General features: G+C 34.2%; 1 protein-coding gene across 1 annotated transcript in view; it reads right to left on the minus strand.

The window, feature by feature from the left end:
- Positions 1-21121, minus strand: part of sntg2 (syntrophin, gamma 2) — a 351972-nt gene that overhangs the window by 89763 nt on the left and 241088 nt on the right. Inside the window, exon 9 of the mRNA XM_015349632.2 lies at positions 11607-11734. Within this exon, the coding sequence (XP_015205118.1) occupies positions 11607-11734 (128 nt within the window). The remainder of the gene's footprint in view (positions 1-11606; positions 11735-21121) is intronic.

A 21121-nucleotide genomic window follows, 5' to 3' on the forward strand; every position in this document is an offset into this window, starting at 1 on the left:
AGGTTGTGTACTTTTGTCCAACAGAACAATCTTGCTTTTATAAAATATACCGCCTTTTTAATGGTTAATGATTAACATGCTGTAATAGACTGTTTAAATTTAAAAGTCTAAAGAGTATACAACTTAAATTCTTAATTGAATAAAGATTGTCCCTCAGCAGTTATCTGGATTCGAAACCGACGTTTTCTGGTGATGCTGTACAGGAGAGGTTAACCTTTATTAGCTCCACCTGGTGGTTTTACAAGGTGATTCCAGATACTATTAACATAATCTAATTTGGTATGATGTGGTATACTGCAACACGCCCAGCGTGTTATACCGCAGCATACCCCGCTTGTTTTGAATGGCTGCATCTGTAAATGTTTCAAAAACAAAGGAACTAATTATTGATTTTAGGAAAAATACCACATCCCCTCAACCCACTATAATTGATGGTCAGCCTGTTGAAATTGTTAATGACTATAAGTACTTGGGACTGGTCATTGACAAAAACCTAAAATGGGAAAAATGTTAAGACACTATCTATACAAAAGGCCAATAGAGACTCTCCTTTCTTAGAAAAGTCAGCTACTTTAAGGTAGATAAAACTATTCTTACACAAATATTATTTTCTGCAAATCATTCAGATATAATATAAACTAGATATAATTACTTACACCACTGTTTTGCAAGTTCTCATTAAAATTATATTAAAATCAAACGGGGCACACTGTATCTCAACAGCACATTGCAATATTAACAATTTAAGTATATTAACTGTAATTTTTCACACACTTGTATTAGCTATAATGCCACCTACTGTACACAACAAAGTCATTCAAATCACTACTCAAAACTTTAATTTTCATCTGGCCTCTAATTTATATTTATTTGCTTTTAAATAGTATATTTTTAAAGATAATATATATATATATTATATACTATAAGCTAAAATAAAATTACATGTTTTCTAATTAAAATTTATAGAGAGGTGGGGGTGAGAAGTGAGGATGATTACTATAGAAAACTGACTAATAATTATGTATACAGTTTTTAAAATACAGTAATTAAAAGTTCTATTAGTGTTGTACAGTATTGTTGTTATATATCTCATTTGGAGTTCTGGTAACAACATGGTAAGAATTCTGTCTCAACAATATAACTATTCAATGTAAACAACAACGTATTTAATGAAAGTGTTTGTTGTTAGTATGCATATACAGTAGTTGAGTAGTTCAGGGATGCGCTAATGGGTTAATAATCATTTAATACCAAACTGATCTGTCTGACAACCAAACACAGCTGTGGTATCTTAAGGATTCACTGGTGCCACCTGGTAGTTTTACAGAGCAGTGCAGTCCTGCATCAGATTATTTAAAAAAATAATTAAAATGCAGTGATATCCTGATGTCTGACATTGATGAACACGTTGATGCCTACAGAAGTATACCGACTGACACTTTGCGCATTCTAGATGTCTGCATCTGTGTGCCTAATCTAGATCTACAAAGCAAAGTTAGAGTAGATTGACAAAACTTCACAGCCCCTAAAATGGGTGCACAGCAGCAGAATTATTTTGTAGTTCTGCGGTTGGAATATAATTAATATTGTCCCAGTAAATGCACAAAACCCCTACAATATAAATAATTTGAGTTTTTTTCTGGTTTTAACATGCTTGTTCTAACATTATTAAGCTTATATACTGTACTTCATAAAAAGTTATAAAATTTTATCCTTTCCTAAAAATACGTAGTAAGAACACTACTTGCTGTTATTGCAGAAAGATAAATGTTGAATTATATAGCCAAATGCATAAAAATAGTCCACTATTATAGCTAATTGTGAACATGATGTGTCTCTTTCAGGTTTACATCCAAACTGAGAAATCTATATTTTGTTTTAATCCAAATGTCAGCAGCCAGAAATCAGCCAACAATTTAAGTTGGAATTTAAAAAAAGTTTAACCTGTACTGTGTAGTACACTGCCTGGAATTGAACCCTGCTCGACTAATTATTATACGTGATGGTTTTGTCTTTAAGGATTTCTTCACGGAAAACTTTAAATTAAATAAGGTGGGGGGGGGGGGGTTATTTTTTACAATTGCCAGTAATCGGAGAACAGTTTATCAACCTGATGGGCAAAAGATTTTTTTAATTTTTAAAAACGAAATAAAAAATAACATACAATGACATTTACTGTAACTGCCTAAAACATTGCATGACTTTAAAAGCTGAAAAAAAAACTGGTTTAAAAGCTGAAAAAACACTTTTTATGTGCGAAAAATTGGTGATTTTTCTTCCTCGAGATCAGCTTAGAATCATTGTGTATGCTGTAAGATTTTTACTTTTTAATTCAAAGTTTAAAATACTTGAATTTCATAAACTCAACACACATTATATTTAAAAAAAAAATTACATTCTCTTCTCTTCCTGTTTTGTAGGACAGATCAGCAGGTCTTTTTTCCCAACCAGAGGCCGTGAAAATAGCACACCGCCCACTGCCTTCCGTCAGAGGGGCGGCGGCACCGAGAAAGGGAGGAGGAGCAGGGGAACATGAGTGATCTTTCTCATAATTTATATTATTTTTCATACCATCGTTAAACACAGCAGGAGCTTATTGTACTTCCTAATGGCATCACACATGGAAAGATTAGATTGTAATCATTTTTTATTTTTTTTAAAAATCTATACAAATGCCACAAACTGTTCTTGATTGTATTTCTGAATGTTATGGTACACTTAATTCAATGTTTTTCATACATCTAAATAAGAAAGTCAGGTGTGAACACAAAGTAATTCATATATATATAATAAGCACTAATAAATTGTTGCAAGTTTTCCACATTTTGTAAAAATATTAATTTACAAATAATTGTTCAAATGTATGTTAAATCTGACTATCAGATAATAAGTAAAACACAAAATTAATAAAGAAAAAATAGGGTAAAATATAATTTAAAATATTTTATAATAAACAATAACAATCTTTACTATTTATAAAAATTAAATATATTAATTAAGGAATCAGATGGCACAGTGCATATATGCCTTTTGTATGTTTTTTCATAAATACAACAGTAGCACCAGATGTCTCAGAGGCTTTAAAAATTAAATTATGCATGGAAATCTTTGAACTATAAAGATAACTAAGATATCCATCCATTTAATGGTGGTGCAGTGATTAGCTTTGCTCTCTTGTCGTGCTGAGGCCCTAGGTTCAATTCCTGAGGTATTGAATGTATGGAGGTTGCATGTTCTCTGTAGGTTTTCTCTAGGTTATCTAATTTCCTCTTGCAGTCCAAAACATACTGGTAGGTTAATTGGCTTATGGGAATACTGACCCCGGCTTAAGTGTGTGTTTGTGTCTGTTTGTCTGCCCTGTGATAGACTGAGACTACAGTATGTCCAGGGTGTGTTCTGCCTTGCATCTGTTTCTTGCTGGGATAGACTCCAGCTACTCTGTAAAGGATAGAGATTAGAAAATGGATGGAACTAAAGGCGCTATGTAACTACTGTATACAGAGTAATAGAAACCCACTATGAGATGGCTGGATCTCACTGAGGATAAATTATTTTATAGTGCTGGTTTAAGGAGTCAGCCTTTCCACTTCTCTGGATCTGATCAATCTAAGTACCTATTTTCTGTGCTTTCCCTATCCTGCTTGATTTATAATTATTCTGAAAATCCCATTGATAAATGCTGTTTTTACTGTTAACATCTCATATCAACTCAAAAATATACACTGAGCTCAACCTGACAGCTGCTGAGAGTTCATCCTGCTACCAGCATTGAATAAAAAATCTTTTCTATATTTATATCTTTATTTAGTTGTTCCATTAGTGACAAAGGCTAAATTACTTTATTGGAAAAAATATCTTTTGTGTTGCAAAACATGACTTGCTTTAATAAAATATATTTACAAATGCTGTCCCCTGGCAATTTACCTAAAAGCCCAACTGTTTGAGAAGCCTTCCATGAAACCATGTTTGATATTAATTCATATAAGGGCTCTCTTACTGAATTGCTCTGTTTTTCATGTGTGCGAATTTTCTGACTCTCTTATCCTATCAAAAATTCATAGTCTCCCTACCAGGAATGCACCTGATTAGTCAAGCCCCTAACTCTCTGCCAAATCTGCTTCAGGTTCACAAGTTCTTTTGTAACATCACACCTTTCTTTGATTTTTTGGATATCTAAGCTTTTGCGCAAGTGTTCCTGCATCCCTCTTCTGCACTGTCTGGACATGGCTTTTTTCTGTTTGGTTATTTCAAGGTAACACCTGCTCCAATTCTAAAACTTTGGCTCAAGTGCATTTTTGTACTTTCACATTTCTCTCTCACACTTTAACATTCCAAATTTTCTTTTGCTTTATTTTTTTAAACTGAATTTTAATTTCAGCCTTAAAAAAAGCTTACGTTTCTCTCTTTTGTTTCTTGTCCTACAGAGCTCTTTAATTGTGAAGTTCCCAGCATTTTTGCATTGCTCTTTTAAATGGTCAAATTACTTGGACATAAAGTTTTCATTGTATTTGGCATACTGCACTACTTGGACATAATGTACACCCTGGACATATAGCAGTTCTATTAAATTGAGTTTATTTTCATTTGTTATGTAACTTTAATTTTGTGATCCACCCGCCAAGCTTGCAGATAAGACATTTCATTGTCAGCAAATACTGCTGGTGTCAGGTCGGGCAGGAAGGGTGTATGGATCCTGTGCAGGACTCAGGAGAGAGAGAAATCACCAATCCGAATCGCTAAGCAAAAACGAAACCAGGTAGCAAGTGAGTAGGTCTGTACACGGGAGAGACAACAAGAGAGCAACAATCCAAATCACTAAGTGAAAAGCAAAACCAGGAACCAAGCAAGTAGGTCTGAACGAGAGAGCAACAATCCAAAATGAAAGGTAAAGTTAAAAACGAGGAGCAGGCTAGAAGATCAAATTCCAAGGTTTAGGCATAGAAGAGCATAATGCGCACTTGAAAGCTCTAGGAGTATCCATACTCGTGAGCGGGGAACTGAGGAAAGAGGAGAACTAAAATAGTGACGACAGTAAACGGCGATAGGTGTATTGCAGCATGAGCATTTGTTAAACACTGCACACGTGGGAAGAATGCAAGACTGGACAGAGACGCGAGTGGAATGCGTAACAGCTGAACGCTGTATTGTTGTGCATTTGATTAATTTTGATTTGATTTTTTAGCTGTTATTACTGATCACTGAATTATTGCACTTGACATTGCTTAATTCACCCCCTTTCCTGAACGTCTATAACAAGCAGAACTAGTGCTGGTAAGTCCAGCTGAACTTTCACTGTTGAAATAAATAAGAAATTAGATTGTTCATAAATCTAATCCCTTATTATATGTAAACACAAAGTAATTGGTGTCTGAAAATGCTCTTTATCTTGTTCATTTTGGGTGAAAACGGCTGTTTAATTCAAAGAAGGAACTCCATGAGGTGAAACACACCAGTAATGGCGAGGCTTAAAGCAGAATTAATAAACTGGGTGAAAATTCCAGCTGAATCATCCAATAGAAATCTTATGCCTTTCACTGAAAGTATTTGGAAAACGGCAAAACCGAGCAAAAAGCAAGAATACTTTTGCAAGGCACTCTATATTTGTAGATCTGATTTGCGTGTGTGGAACAGATGGAGGCGAGACTCGAGTGGGGGAGGGTAATATGAGTGAGGCATATTTTTCAGGTTTCAGAATTATAAAAAATAAATCTTTGTTGAGTTTGCACAAGAGACAAAAGGTAGCTGTTAGAAAGTAGCTGATTTTGACAAACAGCAAATTATTGCTTGAAGAATTTATAATCTGTACAGTAACTATATTTAATTGAACAGAAAGTCACTTTACCCCTTGCTTACTCTGTTAAGCGGAGTTTGTGTTAAGCACAGTTCACACCCTTTTTTTCTGTCAGGGAGTGGGAGCCTATTCTCCTATGCATGATTAGCAACACGCGGTCATTGTTATGATTTCTCTGTTATTATCAAATCTCTCAACTCGTTCACTTGTGGTTATTTTGGAAACAGTTTGACATGTTCCTTTGAACTACATTGCTGTCAATATTGTAGCAATAGACAAAATAAAATGTTTGGAGTTTGTAACGTAGGGAGGTCTGAACAAGTTAAACTTTGATTCAGGACAAATAAATGCATTTCCCACATTTGATTGCTGTTTGCCTTACGTTAAACAGCAACCATGATAACAACGCATGCTACTGAAAATTCATTCCCATCCCCCAGAACTGTTCTGTTCCATTCTATTCTACATAACATTACACAGCAGGGTGTTGACAGTCCTAGCCTTTGTGAGACGTACGGAGCTGCGTTACAGAAGGTACTGTAGCTGCAATGGAATATACCAGTAGGTAAAAGTTCATTCCAAGCTGGAAAGAAAAGACTTTACATATCTCCTCTATATACATTTTCAGTTTACAAACCGTCCAAGGTAATTTATTATGAATAATATCTTTCGTATCGCATTAAAATTAGAACGCTTTTACTACCATACTATACTACCAGCTATAAAAATACATATATTTAGATCCTTAAATTAATATTTAGATAAACAATTCCATATTATATTCCCTATTTAGTGGATTCTAAAAAGTATTAGGTTTTTTACTGCGATAACGAGTGTAAGTATTCACAGAAAAGGTTAATCACTTAACTCACTTAACTTTGAATGTGTTGTGATATTTAGAAATACCAACAAATTCAATATAGTGTCGATAATATTTACTATTTCAGTTTTTCAAAGAAATGTTTATTTGTTAAAAGAAAACTCATGGCAAGAGCTGGGTTCAAACCCCCAACCTCCAGCATGCAAGGCACATGCCTAAGCCATTACACCAACACTCCACTTAACAGCTTAAGCTGTAGTTTAAGCAGGCAAAATGTCTTAACGTAGTTAATCTGATGCAGATGGTTACAAAGAAAGTGGACCATGGTAATACTTTGAACTTACAGCCTGTCCAAGGTCATTCATTATTAATTCTATTAATTATATCTTTCGCAAAGACTTTAATGCATAAAATATTTATGCATAATTAAAATATTTATAATGAAGGTGAGAGGTTGTGTACTTTTGTCCAACTGAGCAATCATGCTTTTATAAAATATACAGACTTTTTAATGTTTAATGATTAACATGTTGTAATACACACTTTAAAATTATTAAAAGTCTAAACAGTATACAACTTAAATTCTTATTTGGAAACAGATTGTCCCTCAGCAGTGACAGGGATTCAAAACCGGGTGTTTTCTGGCGACAGCTCAAATGCTGTACATGAGACGTTAAGCTTTATTAGCTCCAGCTGGTGGTTTTGCAAGGTGCTTCCGGATACTATTATCATAACATGCGGTATGGCTGGACCTGTACCACCTAATGCAGATACAGGTACAAGTAGCTGTATGATGAGATCAAGAAAGTAGTAGAAAGCAAAAGTAAAAGTGATGTTATACTTCTGGTAATTTTAACTTTCCATACATTCATTCTTATGTGGTGAGGGCCAATACAGAAGCTGAACTTCAGATGGTTGAAACTGATAGTGCTTCTTAGCAATCACAGCAAGGGAACTGAAATGATAGAGGCACAAATTGTGATTATAATATGGTATCGTTTGATGTATACTTTTAAAAGTTCAAGAACATAGTCTAAAATTAGGATTTAATTAGGATTTATAACTTTCCAAACTATGAAGGAATGAGGAAGAGCTAACAAGCAGTGAACTGGAAACAGATAGATGAGTATTCACAGTATTCTTCAATTAATCAATTAAATCCTACTACAGTGAAGTTTTAAGACCAACAAATATGGATGTAATGGTTTAATGGAGATATTAAGAAAAATCAGGAAAGAAGAGAACACTCCACAGATTGTGTAAAGGAGTATATAGAATTACAGGAATTCTGCAACCTAAAAAATAGGTTTAGAAACCTAAAAAAAGATAACAGAATTTCCAATAGTTGAGAAAGAAAAGAATATTGCAATAGAGGCAAAAAGTAATGTGTAACACTTCTTCCAGTACTAAAACAGTTAATGAAAAAATGGAAATACTTGGTAAGATAATAGGAATTGATTTTTTATCACGCAATAAAAAATAGTTAACATACTGTACAAAATGAATATTTCATTAAAATGTTTACAATAGAAAAAATCAATAACACCCCCCATGATATAGAATAATCTCCTGCAGCACTGAGTAATTTTAACATAAATCTTATAGACGTTCTAGAACAGTCTACAACAAATCAATGGTGCCTTATGGAATTTTCCCAATCAATTAAGAGACAGCATGGATTTAGAAAGAGAAGGTCTTGTCTAACTATAAAAGCATATGGCATGATATACTTTCAGATTTCCAGAAAACAAGTCACAGGAATGCAAGGTAATACTGTATATGCACAACAATAAAGAACTGGTTACTGAACAACACCTTAAGAGGTAGAACTTCTAAATATGAAGATGTGAGTAGTGGTGTACCATAGGAATCCATTTTAGGTCTGCTGCTCTTCATGATCTATATAAAAAAACTAGATTTTGGTACAGTTTGTAAACTGATCAAATGTGCTGATGATACTAAAATAGAGGGAGTGGCAGCCAGAAACAGCGGCAATGGAGTTACAAGAAAAACATGGAATACATTGATAATTGTTTAGTGAAATTCAACAGTGATAAGTGCAAAGTGATCCACACAAGTAGTATGAATATACACAATACATATTGCATGGGTGCTCCTGAGCTGCAAGAAGGTACAGATAAGATATACTGTACCTGTAATGCATGAGGCTGGTTTTGAAGATTGTGTACATTCTGTAGTGGGTACAGAATGCTGGGGTATAGAGTAAATGAGTAGGATTTAAATCCAGGAAATTTCTTTAAGCTCTACAGTGTACTAGTAAGACTTCATCTAGAATATTATATTCATTTTTGTTCACCAAACCACAAAAAATATTATATCTTTAGAACATGTTCAAAGAAGAGAAACAAAAATTATTCCTGGTTTCATGGGACTGTTGTGGAGAATATGGGAGATTTTATATACAGTAAGTTATTGATTTAAGAGTGAGCTCTATCACTACTGTACATCTGTTCCACACTGAAAGCAGACAGAAGACAGTGCTTAGAATGGCAGCAGTAGTAATATACCTGTGATTACAGTATATCCATGTGTGTCTCTGTACTTATTTTATCTCTGTATCTGAACAAACTGTAGATAACATATATTTCCAGAGGGCAGAGGGCAATATCATGGGAAGCAGAACAAACTACTACAGAAACAAATGCAGTGATAAATGATAAAAATTATACAGTACTCTGTTAGAATGCAATTATTTTTTATATAATCAATATTTTATGTTGATTCTTTTCTATGATGTTCCCATATTAATATCAGTTATATTATTGTACATCAAACATTTTTTAGTGTGAATTCTACAGACAAATTAACAAACTTATAAATGATTTGTAATATGGTAAAATCCCATCAATTTAAATGCACAGAATTATTTACAACAAGGAATAGAATTTTCTAAAACATTATCAAAGCAGAATCTTCTTCATCATGCTCAACCACATAAATGACCTTCTCCACATCTAGCTGTCTGACCCTTAAACCCTTTTGGCTGTTCCAAACCTGTCTCAGTCAAGATCTTTATTACTTTGTTCTTTCCAGATATTTAGCAATGATTCCGGCATGCTATGTTTTTTTTACAGTTGGTTTTGCTACTTCAAAATGGTGTTAATGATAGATTACAAGTGACCCATAGGGTCACAAATTCTAATTTGCATGCATGGAAATCATACTCCTTTCACACATCCATAAAGAACAGTTATTAAGATTCAGTATTAATCAGTGTGTGGTAATAATATCCTTATTCCTGGCAACAGAGGTCATTTCTAATAGAAAAAAAAAGTAGCAGAAAGTAAATAACATGGTAAAACCTATAAATAAACAGCTGGCTGAAAATACAGTCTGGATCCTGAAATATGTTTGTTGTTTTTTTCCATCCAACTGAACTCTTAATTACTTAAAGTTACTGAAATCTTAATTAAACTATCTTTCTACAGCATTAATTGAATGATTAATGTGTTAAAACTTCCATAATAAGTATTCATAGTGATTTATGCCTTCATTGATAAAAATCTACCTGGTCATGCAAATGAAGCTCTCCTGACATTCCATTATGAATAGCTTGGGGCACATGAGTATTTTTTATACTATGGCAATAGAGTAGTAGCATCAGGGACAAACTAAACAAAGATATTTATTAATCATATATAAAATAAGATGAAGTAAACCACACAAAATATTGAATCTATACAGGTACCTATAAAATAATGACTTTTCTGCATGGTGATGACATTAATACACATCAGCTTACACATACCATGCCAATTCCAACACTGACACACTGACCCTATATTATATAATATGTGATATATTCACAAACCAAAACTATTGCATATTGTCAAATATGCAAAAATAAACATATGATATTAACAATAAATATTCCTACAATGCATGAAAAAAACTACAAAGTTAAAATAACAAAGGTAAATTGGACATTAAAAAACAATAACAAAGAGTATCTACAGCAAAATAATGTTTATTAATTAAAATCATAAAATGACTGGAAATACTGTAATAGAAATATATAGGTAGGGATAGATGTCTTTTATCATTTTTCATAAACATAATTGTGATAGTCCTACCAATCATAAGAGCATATGAAACAACATCAGTTCACTGAAGATAGGGTAACCATAATTGAATCAAAAAATTTGATTAAATGTTGGTTTGTTTTTCATTTTATGGTTTGATAAAGCTATTTGTGATTCCCCTGTCCCAGTGATTGTTCCTTGCCAATGTTTGTTTGTACACAAAACTTTTTGTTTCATACTTTAATGAAGTGCACTGTGACTTAGAAACCTTCACTTTTTCTCTGATGTGCAAGAATTTGAGTTAAAAACAAAATGTATTCTATCTACAGTAGTTTGTGGTGTGCATCACTTAATAAAGAAAAGATCAACTTAAAAGTACATTGGTTGTATGAAAGAATAATGTATGTGAAAATGGTCAAGGGAATTAAGCTGATAGTAGCATAATCCTGGTTGAAAATTACATTTTGCAGACCACTAAGGCAATTCTTTTTTGTATTGTTTCTTCTACCAGTAAGTTTGCTAATGCTAAGTGTTCACTTAGCTAATTTAAACAAGATTAAATCAAATTATTTATTTAGGATTATAATGCTTTCTTTTATCAAATTTGTTCACAATGTAAAATTTCTAAATTTGTGACTAATATCTTATCATTCAATTCCATTTCCCCTGCACAAATATTTTTATCAACTCCAATGCAGTTTGTATGATTGTTTTTTTTTTGTATTATTCTTGGTCAAGAATATTCTAAAGCATTCATTTTTAACATTGCACTTATTCTGATGGACTTCAGATCACTAACCTTAAAAGGTCAGAAGCATGTCCATGCATGGATATTGGGCTTAAAAACCTCTCATCTTTAATGGAAAAGGCCCAGAGACAACCAACGTCTGCTTCATAAACAATAATGGCTTTGAAGTGAATTACTCTACACTCCCCCCTCTGGATTACAGACCTTAATTTATCGGTTCCAGCTTTGTATCTTGAGACTTGAGCCATCAGCAGAGGGATAGATAAGGTGTCGAGCCAGCGCTTCTCATACTTTGGTTCATTAGCTGTGGGTGAGGAAGGTGAGGATGGTGCCTGCACAGAATAAATGAGAGACATTGAAGACATCATCTTATCCGGTGCGGCAAACATGGATTGTTCTCTAGTATAATTAAACTAACACATACAATTTCATTTAGAGTTGAATCCAGCCATGGCTTTCTGAAATGAAAATGCAACCTACAGTATGTTTTATATACCACAGTTGTCATCCCCACATACTATAGCATTCTGTACTTAAGATGCATAGGGCAAACTTTTACTAAAATATATCATAAGACACTTTGTGTACTTCACTAGAAATTGCATCATTAATAATTAAGGAGGGAATGGCCAGATTCAGCATAATAACATACAGTACTTACAGTCAAAATTTTAAACATCTGAGGAGGGCTGAATTGCTGACAGAGGAATAACAGCACAATTGCTTTCTAAATATGCAGGTATAGAAAAAGAAAACCCCATTGTAGCCCCATTGGTAGAGCCACTTTAAACAAGACTTTAGCATGGAATATCCATTCAGTGAGAAATACAGTACCTATTTGACATCGGTAGTAGCTCTGAAGTAGAACAGATGAATAGCCTACAATGAATAGCCAGGCATATATTTGAAATTAGTATAATAAACTTCTAGACTACATGTATTCCTTCTATATTATGATAGACAAACATTTTAGTTATTTTAGCTATAATAGGAGCACTCACTTAAAAGTGTAAAATTTAGGCTTAAAATAAAACACTCTATTAATGTGAAAAGGCAGATAAGGTTGCAAAGATCAGCAAGGTTTAAGCCACACAATTCAGAAAACAACTTTTATTGCAAATGTCAATGGTCAAATCTAAACATTTATACTGTCATTAAGAAGAAGGTCCCATAGAAACGTATTTTATATAAACTAAACCAAGTGGATAATTTTCCAGGTTTTCTTCTCCTTTAAGTCCAAAAAGAGACTAGGGTTGCTCAGATGCATGTAATTGGAACTGAATTAAACAATTCTGGGACTGCCAGACAAATCCTTTCTAAGAATAATGTTAAATTAACAACGTCTACTCTTCCAGAGTTGTCAAGAAAGGTCCTATGTGACTATTCTACCATTGTTAAAATACCATTTTTGAAAAAAAAATGCTGAGCACCAAATTCAGTTGTGACCTACAACATCCTATTAATATCAGACATAACTTTAGAAGCGTTGCAGAGTAGCATGGTGGTAAACTCTACTCCACAATTCCAACCTCAGATACAGTATCTGTGTGGAGTTTGCATATTTTCTCAGTGGGTTTTGTTTCATGTTCATTCTGCAAACCAGTAATTCTACAATAGGCTTTGTCTTGCACTATAAACAACTTACTTATAATGACACCTTACTTTTAAAGACAAACAAGGACAAGAAAACAAAAGCATTCCACACATATATGAACAACAAAACATGCATGCAATGTAGCAGGAAATTACATGTAAATTTGTATCAGTTATTTGTTACCTAAAAATCACTTTCATCATTGCTTCAGTTGAAATCTAATATTTCAGTCGAAGCTACGATTAAACTGATTCCTTTTCCCATTATTTCATTAATTTTTATCTACTGTATATACAGTGCTTATAGAAAGCCTACATACCATTGCCAAAGTAACACATTTTATGGTCTTACAGCCTCAAATCAAGACTCTTTGAATCAGAATGTTTTTAATCATTGTAACACACATTGAAAAACAAATGCTAAAACATTCTGAAAAGTAATTACAAATGAAAACCTAGAAAAATGGGTTGCCTAAGTGCATACATCTCTTAGTATTAACAATTGTAAATTAGCTCCTGTGAAGTCAATTGCCTTCCAAAGTATACAACAAGCTAATTAGCCTCCACCTGTGTTCAGTTGTAGTGATTTTAATGATTTCAGAATAAAATCAGCTGTGGGTTGTTATGCTCAAAGCATGGATTAATTTGAATAGTCTTTTCTTTGACTTCAGGTTTTTGGCCTGTTAGGGGAGAAAGTCTACTAAGAAAGGTTTATTTGGTATTGAATAGTTTTCTGGCTTTTGAAAAGGCAGGGGTTGTTTTTTCTCCTTTTGGATCCTATTAAAAAGGTAGAAAAATAGCAGCTCAAGTTAGAGATGGTGTGGAATAACTACAAACTCTGACTGAGTAGATTGGCTTTCATGAGGAAAGTTTTGCAGAAAGTAGAAGTGAATTGATCAATTTCACTGTTGTGTGAAAGAATGATATTTGAGTTTCAGAATATAGATATTGATTGGGGAGGGGGGAGGTATTTGAAATTCTTTCAGGAGAAAGGATGGAAAGATGTATTGGAAATTTGTCTTTATTGTGGCTGTCAGACAACTTGGTGTCCATATACATTTTAACAATGACTAATGATACTGTAGTCTTGGAAGTTGTAGCATCCTGGTTGAGTAAATATTGTGTGGTGCAGAGGAATCTAATGAAATTGATGGAAGATGACAATATACAGATGCAGCCATTCAAAGTGCACGGTACAGACACGTACCGGAGGTAATTGGCCACGGCCTCGCGCATCGTGACGCGCGTTGACGCAAAATACCGTGGTACGTGATTGGTTGACCAACAGTGGCACTCGTGGTCCGTTGGTCGGTCGTAGAAAGATTCTTTACCGTGCCCGTTTTAGTATTGAATATTTATATGGAATTTTACCACTGAAGGGAAATCTTAGTAGCTGAGCATAAAAAGAATAGGAGCATACTGTAACGCGTGTGAAGGCCATAAACGATATTAATTTTGGAACATAAACATACAGTATATGGCTGATCTCGGTACTTTAAGAAAAAATACACACCAGTGTTCCATTTCTCCCTAAACATTTTAAGCATCGAAGTCTTTAACGTGATAACGGAGTCAACAAGCATACTTTCAGAATCTGATTAAAAGGGAATATAATATGGAATCGCATATCTAAAGAAATGTATAACGTTATAATTATATTCATGTACCGAACACAAGAATAGTACACGCTGTACAATGTCTGTTGATGTTTGTTGGGCTTTTTCAACACTCCTCATGTGACCTTGCCGGTGGCGCTGTGGGTTAGGTTCCTGACTCCCACATCACACGTTGCGTGTTCGAATTCAGCCGAAGCCATGACTTTTTTTTAACAAACATTTCTTTGAAAAAATAAAACGTTTCCCTGGGTCAGAGATTAAATAAAACTTCACTCGCACCAAACAAATGTATATTTCTAAATATCACAACATGATCAAATTTAAGTCATTTTAATAACAATGAATAGTCACCCATGGGTTACAATATAAACATTTATATTGATTTAAATCACGTTTAAATTGCCTTTATTTAAAACCCATAAATAAAGCTGATACTGTTTAGACTTTTAATTATTTTAAACTGTATTACAGCAGCACAATGCACAATGCAACGTAAATCGCTATCTTTGTCTTCTGCATAATAATGTTCACCTCTCTGTCCAGCAAATTAACAATAGTAATAATAATGAACTTTATTGTATATGGCGCCTTTAAAGGTGGCTCCTCAAAGCGCTTTACAGGTTAAAAATAATAACAACAATACTGTAAGGCTGGGCAAACGATTTTTTTTTTAAAAAGAAATACAAAATGAGATATAATGATGTGTTCCGGCTTAGACATTAACGAAGAGCATAACGAAGGTCATAAAGGTCATAAACGATATTAATTTTGGAACATCAACATATTATGTAAACTGTATGTTGCTGTTATTGGTATTTTAAAGACAAAATACTGTAAAATCCTTGGTTCGGTACAATGATTCAGGCATTCATGTGAAGGATAACAGAGCTTTCACTGGCTCAAAAAGACAAAAAGACAAAAAGAATAACGGACTAAGCGCGAGCCTGCATTCTCTCCTCAGCCGTCCACACCACACTTTTCCCTGGCTCAGAGATTAAATAAAACTTAACTCACACCAAACAAATTACCACACACTGAACACTGAGCATGTTAACCCAAATATGTCTCACAATACTTTTACGGTACATTAATTTGCTAAAATGTATTTAAAAATAAAAAAATGATTACAAACGCCAGCAGAGAGAGAGACACACACACACTGTTCTTCATTGTCAAAAAGTGATTGTTTTTTACTTTGTCAGCACCCAGACAAACGCAAACGTGTTATTAATGAAATGCTTTTATTCATTCTTAATCAAACTCACAAGTTGTCATCTGCTGTTGAAGCTCTGTGAGACTAGACTCACACATGGCTAGACTTGACTCGGCTCTGGCTTTCCCATCTATACCGATGCACTGCAAGTACAACCCCCCTCTCTGCGGGAGTGCTGGCTGTGACAAATTAAACTGGTTTCACAGGTAAGTAGAAGAGGGCGAGATTTCCAGCGAAAGACACCTCCCCCCCCTCCAAAACCCAGTAAGTACAGTACTTACTAGTTAAGAAAGCTAGGCTCCTCAATGAAATCGCTTTAACATGCTAATGCATTGGTGTAACAGTCCAGGCGTGGCAAGCTTCTAATGTCTCCCGACTACGGCAAAAGGAACCCTTCTTTCATTGGAAGACAATTAACATATTCTACCCGTACATGAGAATATAATGCTGGCGCGTGGGCACGGTGGGTGCTGTACCAGCTGTCAAAAAAAAGTTTTGTTTTTTTTAAAGTCAATTGAGTGTCCATAATATTACAGTAAGTGAAAAGACCATGGGCATTCTTCCTCCAACTACATTCTCAGAGTAGAATATAATTTATTATTAGCACAATTTATTACAGTTAATATTATTATTATATTAATATTATTATATTATTATTATATTATTATATTATTAATATTATTGATTATTAATAATTTATGCTAACACCTAGCTTTCTTAACTAGTAAGTACTGTACTTACTGGGTTTTGCAGGGGGGGGGGGGAGGTATCGAATTCTCGCCCTCTTCTACCTTGAACTCCCCCCTGTGTATTGTCCGTTTAGGGCAAGTGAGAGAGAGTGTCCTGTCCTTTGACAAAACAAGGCTCACCAGATAATGTGAATCGAAACCTGTTTTTCTAGCTTTTAAAGTCATGCGATGTGTAAGCAGGAACACATCATTATATCTTACATATGAAAAATACATAATATAGCTCCTAAACAAACGCAAACGTGTTTTTAATAAAATGCTTTTATTCACTTATAATCTGACAATTTCAGGAAGACTAAGGAAGGACTAAGGAAATTGCCATCTGTTGTTGAAAAGGAACAAGTAATAGGTTTATTCAAAATATAGGTTTATTTTACCCACCTGAACTATCTGTTGTTGAAGCTCTGTGAGCTCAGTGACTTTGAGACCATTTGTTATCCCAAGTTGTTTGAATCGCCACAATTCAAATAGAAAAAAAAGAGCTGGAGCAAGATTTAAGATTTGGCTGTCAATGTTGGATTAAAAAAAACACATTGCCCGACGTTAGTTGCATTGCTTGAAAAATAATTTTATTTCGAGAGACTGGATAATTAATTCAAGTGTTTTTATAACTTCCTGAAAAAAAAGTAATAATTTAACAATATGTGCAAACGTTTTTTAATGATATGTCGCTGTTGTGAATGTCTGTGGAGTGTATTTTATTTGCCTGTCCTGTCTCTCGCTCGCCATCCCCCCCCCTCTCATATTAATTCAATTCAAGGTGCTTTATTAGCATGACAGATGGGTACAATCAGTGTTGGGTATTTACTTTGTAATCTGTATTGCTTTGAGATGCCACTTTTAAAGGTTATATATAAAATCAAGTCTTTAACTTGCTTTAACTCCGCAAGTCTGAGTTCTTGTGTCCATCCTATCCGAGCCCGAAAGTATTACAATATGTATCTTTATAGCAAGTGGTGTACAGCTTTTTAGTATAGATAACACTTTTCTAAAATGTATTTAAAAAATAAAAACGATTACAATCTAATCTTTCCACGTTTGATCCCAAGATCCCAAGAAAAAGAAATCTAAACGGGGAGAAAGCTATGCTGAAAGTTTATTAAGATACTTAGAAGACAAAGATATCAATTTATGTTGCATTTGTCTGATTGTGAATCAAAAAACACATATATTTAAACACGCGTTTGTGATTTAAATCAAAACACGATTTAAATCAATATAAATGTTTATATTGTAATGCATAGGTGACTATTCATTGTTATTTAAATGACTTAAATGTGATCATGTTGTGATATTTAGAAATATACATTTGTTTGGTGCGAGTGAAGTTTTATTTAATCTCTGACCCAGGGAAACATTTTATTTTTTCAAAGAAATGTTTGTTAAAAAAAAATCATGGCTCCGGCTGGATTCCGGCTTGTGTTGTGGTACATGAATATAATTATATCGTTATTAATTTCTTTAGATATGCGATTCCATATTATATTAGCAGAAAAGCTTAAAACTACCACTTTTTTACATGCTATTTCACATGTTAGTTAAAGACTTCGATGCTTAAAATGTTTAGGGAGAAATGGAATACTGGTGTGTAGTTTTTCTTTAAAGTACCGATTCCTGGAATCTGACTGGCTGACACCCTTCTGAAGTGGTTCCATAATATCTGGTATACGGATAAGAAAGCATTGATAAAAAAGCCTGGATTCTCATCTATCTGATACAAGTATCTTTTAATATAGTCTTTGATGTGCTCTTGAGGATCCTTGTGATATTTTGAGCTCTGGTTGAATGATAAGTGTCGCAGTTTAAATAATTTTCGTAGTTAGAAATTATGAAATGCTCTGTTAAAAGCAAGGGGGTTTTTATGTCCGTTGCAGTAAAAGAAAATGCCTGACAAAGTAGGCCTTGGACAGATTCCAAGTGCTTGTACAAATGTGCTAAAGAAATTAGCAAAAAAAGTCATTCCTTTATCATATTGGCTAGCTAATGTCCTTTCCTCGTTAGTTAGATCGACGAAATGCTGTGGCGTTTGTCAAAGAAAAAACTAAAAGTATTTTTGTTTAAAATGACAGTTAGAAAGAAAGTGGACCAGCGTCATACTTTGAGTTTACAGTTTGTCCAAAGTCATTCATTATTAATACTATTAGTAATATCTTCGGTAAAGGCTTTGATGCATAAATATTTCTGATAAACGTAGGTTGTGTACTTTTGTCCAACCGAGCAATCTTGCTTTCATAAAATATACCAACATTTGAATGACTGATGATTAACATGCTGTAATACACAGTTTAAATTTAAAAGCTCAAATGCTGTTACATGAGAGGTTAAGCTTTATTGGCTCCTCCTGGCGGTTTTACAAGGTGATGCCAGATACTTTCCGGCATGACGTCAAATGATGCGATATACCGCGTGATACTGCGTTAAGATGCGACACGCCCACCGGGGTATACCGCGAAATACCCCACCCATCTTGAATGGCTGCATCTGTATGGACAGGATTGAGAAGAGAAGTCGTAAAATTGCACATAGATCACTAGGGATATGGGGATGGGAAGGGTCAAACATCTCTCCATCCTGATTATTTAAAGGGGTAACAAAGGATCATCATGAGGACCAGCCTATGTTATGTAGAGACTGTGGTCGAGATGGGACATTTGGCAGTGGTTTGTGTATTGTAGACATTGTGCTGAGACTAGATGTGAATTTGAATCATGTCCTAACAGAAGAGTTTGTGAGATATTTTTCACATATATATGAATTGCCCTCAACTGTTCAGGAATAAAGTGAAAAAGATTAAATGATCAAAAGAATCCGAAGAAGCAGACAACATGATGACAGGGAATGAAGTTGAGGAAAGAGGACTGATCCGTGAAGAGCCTCTGTCTGACCTGTGGATGAGAGGTTGGAGAATAAAGTAATTTCAGAGTCTGAAAATCAAAACAATGGCTCAACAGAGGTATCTTTAAAAAAATGGTGTTGTGAGGAATAAACTAGGGATAAAGTGGACTGGTGAATTGGTGATGAGTCCTGTTCCTAGTGTGTGAGATGCCTTATTCAGCCATAACACTGAGAATGAATTGGTCATTGACATTTTGAGATGTATGGGTTGTTTTAAAATTAAGTGACAGGTTTTATGGATTATAATGCTGTTGTCCATTCTAACTAATGTGAGAGGGATTCAGGACATGAGTAATGCACAAATTGTTGAAATATCTGAGAACAGTGGATTTAGATATTGCAACAAAAGGAATATGACATCTTATGTAGAGTGGGAGTAGCTTTGGCTGGAGGGGTCAACTGTTTGGAGTGGCTCTAATGTGAGCAGAGCAGATGAATTGTCTGTATTTTATCTGTATTTTGTAATAAAGAATTGCTCACTTGTGGAATGTGGAAGATTGCTGAGAGTGAATATATTGTTTATGGGGAGAGCAATGACATTGAATACCTATGCTCCCACTAACATTTATTGAGATGCAGTGCACTAATAGGAGTAAGAGGTGGTCTGAATTGTGTGCTTCCTGACACAGATACAGTAGAACAAGGTCACATCAACTTTGGTAAGATCAGACCTCTGGGTTACTAAAGAGAATTGTAGAGGATTTTAATGTGTCTAATTCCTTTTGTGGGCTGAAAGACAGGGGGGTTCAGATCTTGGGTGTTAATTTTCCCTTTAAGAATGGATAGTGTGTATCAAGTTATTTGGGTCCAGTGTTTTTTTTATCAGAAGATTTTGAAGTCTGTTTTTAATCTGCAAGAAGGAATACAAAAGGGGGGGGGGTGGTATAGAAATACTATTCTATGCAGTCTAGAGATAGAAGATGAACTTAAAGTTAAATATGAAAATTGGAGGTCTGGGTGCTTAAAGGACCTCTTTGGCTCTAAGGCTCAATGGTGGGATTGGGTAAAAAAAACATTTTTTTTTAAAGGAAAAGGAGGAAGTAGATGAATGCAAAGGAAAAAAAGGATTGTTCAGAACCTAGAAAAGAGAAGATTATATTTTCAAGAACAAGAATGGGATTTCATAAATGAGGTGAAGAAAGAACTTGAGACTACAGTAATTAATAAAAAGAGTAAACAAGATTTATTTAAAAGTAGGGTAAAAGTGTGCTAATTATTTAGAGAAGATTGTAAGTAAAAATGAACATATTACTGTTCTAAATAAGGAAAGGGGGGATGTAGTATCTTCTATGGGGAAAAAATGTTATAGTGGAAATTCTATAGAAATGTGTGTGTGATAAGAAAATAATTGTGCAGAGTGCTCTGCTGAACGGTGCTGAAAAGGTGAAATGCATATCAGAACCTGTGGAATAGTGTAGATTTTATGGAAGGTTAATTTTTAAATTATTAAAAACTTAAACTGAGGAAAAAATACCAGCTCATGATGGGTTTCCATTATAATTGTATTAGCAGGTTGTAGTCTATAGTGGGTCTTAATTTAAATACAGTACATGTTTAAAGAATGTAAAACAGTAGGTAACCTATCGGAGAGTATTAAGATTGGGGTAGTGTTACTCATTTATAAAAAGGCCAATAACTTTATTGAATACTGAT

This window comes from Lepisosteus oculatus, chromosome 2 (assembly GCF_040954835.1).
Source record: "Lepisosteus oculatus isolate fLepOcu1 chromosome 2, fLepOcu1.hap2, whole genome shotgun sequence".
Classification (NCBI taxonomy): domain Eukaryota; kingdom Metazoa; phylum Chordata; class Actinopteri; order Semionotiformes; family Lepisosteidae; genus Lepisosteus; species Lepisosteus oculatus.